At 36.5% G+C, this 2,511-nt stretch overlaps 1 protein-coding gene across 1 annotated transcript; it reads right to left on the bottom strand.

The window, feature by feature from the left end:
• Positions 1–1,388: 1,388 nt before the first annotated feature.
• LOC115632946 lies at positions 1,389–2,285 on the bottom strand. The gene is made up of 2 exons (XM_030530242.1): positions 1,687–2,285; positions 1,389–1,621 (listed from the first exon to the last, which is right to left on the bottom strand). The coding sequence occupies exon 1, from the start codon at positions 2,261–2,263 to the stop codon at positions 1,718–1,720; it is 546 nt and encodes a 181-aa protein (XP_030386102.1). The 5' UTR covers positions 2,264–2,285; the 3' UTR covers positions 1,389–1,621; positions 1,687–1,717.
• Between the last annotated feature and the right edge of the window lie 226 nt (positions 2,286–2,511).

The following is a 2,511-nucleotide window of genomic DNA, read 5'->3' on the forward strand; positions in this document are numbered from 1 at the left end:
GTATGTGTGTGTGTGTGTGTGTGTGTGTGTCTGTGTGTGTGTGTGTGTGTGTGTGTGTCTGTGTGTGTATGTGTGTATGTGTGGGGGCGCAACAGCTGTCAAATGTGCCGTTTGGCAGTTTTTTATGGCTTTGCGCTCAACAATCATTGCAGGCTAACTTGATATTTGACACTCGTTTGGCAAATTTCTATCGCTTATCAGTGACGTCACGTGCATTGCATGTGTAAATAGAAAATGGCACACGTGTGTGAAATAAATTGCAGACTTTCTCTCTACCACTTTCTCTCCCCCCTCCCACACTTTCTCTCTCTCTCTCTGCTGTTTACTCTCTGTGATTTTTTGTGGTGGTTTTTTGTTGGAAATTATTTTCGTGCGCAAATAAATTTTAAATGCATTTTTAAAAGCTAAATAATTCACATGCGATTCACTGGGCAGCGGCTGGCGCCAATTTCATGCGCTAAATGAATTTATGAGCAGTTTGTGACATATTTTATTGTATAAATTGTGTATATACCACTCGTATTATATGTTTGCTTATGTGTTTGTGCTTTGTCGCAGCTGCTGGCTTAAAATTGTATTATTTTTGTAAGCTTTTGTTTTCGTTGCAGCCCCTTTTTTAAGGTTATTCATTTTTCGGCACTTTAATCCAATTTCGTTTGGCAATTTTTTGTTAATAACCAAAAAATAATGTACTTTCGCATATGCAAATAATTTATAAATATTTTTGAATTTATCACACGAATAATATTGATAAAAGTTGCAGAGCCATAGCAAATGGAAAACAGCTCAAAATTAAGGGCATACATTTTAAGTGATTGGAAAAATAAAAGAATTTGAGAAATTGTGGAAGCCATTTCAGAGAAATGTAAAATACAAATTACTTGATTTAATACCAATTTTTAAAATAAAGTATAGTTATGTTTTATCGTTGTGTTGCTGAACTTATATTAGCACAATAAATTTTTATAAAGATCACATCTTATTAGAAATGCAGATCAAGGAAAGAGTATATATTTAAGAAGAATTGGCCATTAATAATTCAGATCAAGGAAAGGATATATATAAGAATTAGGGATATTTTTTATTCAAGCATTTGATAAAACGAATTACATTTAAAGGTTCAATTTTCAAACCGTGCTAAAGCAAAATCGTGCAAAAAAGACTGTGTAAAAACAGAATTACTTGTAGGTGTATTTAGTTTTTCTCAACTCACTTGCGAGTGAGGCAATAAAGTTTTTCGATTGTTAATATAAATCCTGCTCTGTGTTTCTTCCTCCGTTAAATAAACAATCGCCATGTCATCATGCCACTTTACCGTTCAGACACTCTTGATCGATTTATTCAATTATTTATAATGAATGTCAAATATTTTTCATCGAAACGGCTATATGTACATTATTAATAATGTATATTATTTCTTTTCTTTACTGTTTTATAATTATCTGTAATATCTTTTTATTTTTCTTATATTTCTGGGACCTAAATACGTCTCTGGGTATATTTTATAAGTTGTTTTAGTAGTTTCTAAGTGGGTTTTTAGTTCATAAATGTTCTTTCCTAGCATCTTTCCCAGCACTGTTTCCCCAATAGCTTAAAATCTCTCAAAGGTACTCACAAAAATCTGATAAAAGTATTTAGTAGTATAATCAAAGCAATACATTTATTACATTTGCAGTAGATACATACACACATGAAAGTTTAATTATAAGCATAGAGCTTAAGCTTTATAAATGGCCAGCAGGGCCATCAATATGACTGGATATGTGAGCTCCAAGCCACTGGCGTTACTCTTGGCATTTATTTTGGTGCAGACGCAACGGAAATCCGAATTGGCCTGAACAGTGGTGATAACCAGGGAGGTGCTATTCACTTTGCTGCCGGTTGTGTTGAGCATAAAGGAGCCACTGGGTAGAGGATTACAAGCTGTGACTGTCGGACTAGCGGACAGTTCAGTGTCCCTGTTGCCACCCATTGTGGTGGAGGTGGACGTCTCGGTCGTTGTGTAGGCCGTCGTTGTCGATGACGTGTCATTGGTCATATCTACATTATCAGGGCTTATATTGGCCCTGGTAAAGGATCCATTCTTGTTGTATATGACAAGCGGAACTGTAGTGAATTGCGGCCAACTGTTCTTGACCTCTTGGCGCACTGTGGCATTCTGCATAGTGGTGGCGATGCTTTCCAGGTCATGAGCTGGCTCCTGAGCTCGGCTGGAAGCGACAGCCAGCAAAAGGAAGAAGGCGGCAACTGTAAGGATCTGCATGTCGAATAAGCTAATCAATCAAGCTGTGTGGCTGGCGAAACTACACTGAAGCTTAGCCAATTTATAGCGTGCATTTAAAGGCGACTTTTTTTTAGCCACGAGGCAGTATGTCTTGGTATGTTTCGGGTAATTGATTTGTCATGCGTTTTTAGCAGAGTGGTTGCTGTTTTAGTTTCGTCAACTTTCAGTCAAATTCAAAACCAGTTGCTAAACTTTTCCATTTTCTATTTTCATAGTCATTAACCATT

The sequence above is a fragment of the Scaptodrosophila lebanonensis genome, unplaced genomic scaffold (genome assembly GCF_003285725.1).
Source record: "Scaptodrosophila lebanonensis strain 11010-0011.00,11010-0021.00 unplaced genomic scaffold, SlebRS2 tig00001415-arrow-pilon, whole genome shotgun sequence".
Lineage (NCBI taxonomy): Eukaryota > Metazoa > Arthropoda > Insecta > Diptera > Drosophilidae > Scaptodrosophila > Scaptodrosophila lebanonensis.

Excerpts from the sequence above, each read along its gene's own strand:
- LOC115632946 (XM_030530242.1), bottom strand. The coding sequence starts at position 2,263 with ATGCAGATCCTTACAGTTGCCGCCTTCTTCCTTTTGCTGGCTGTCGCT.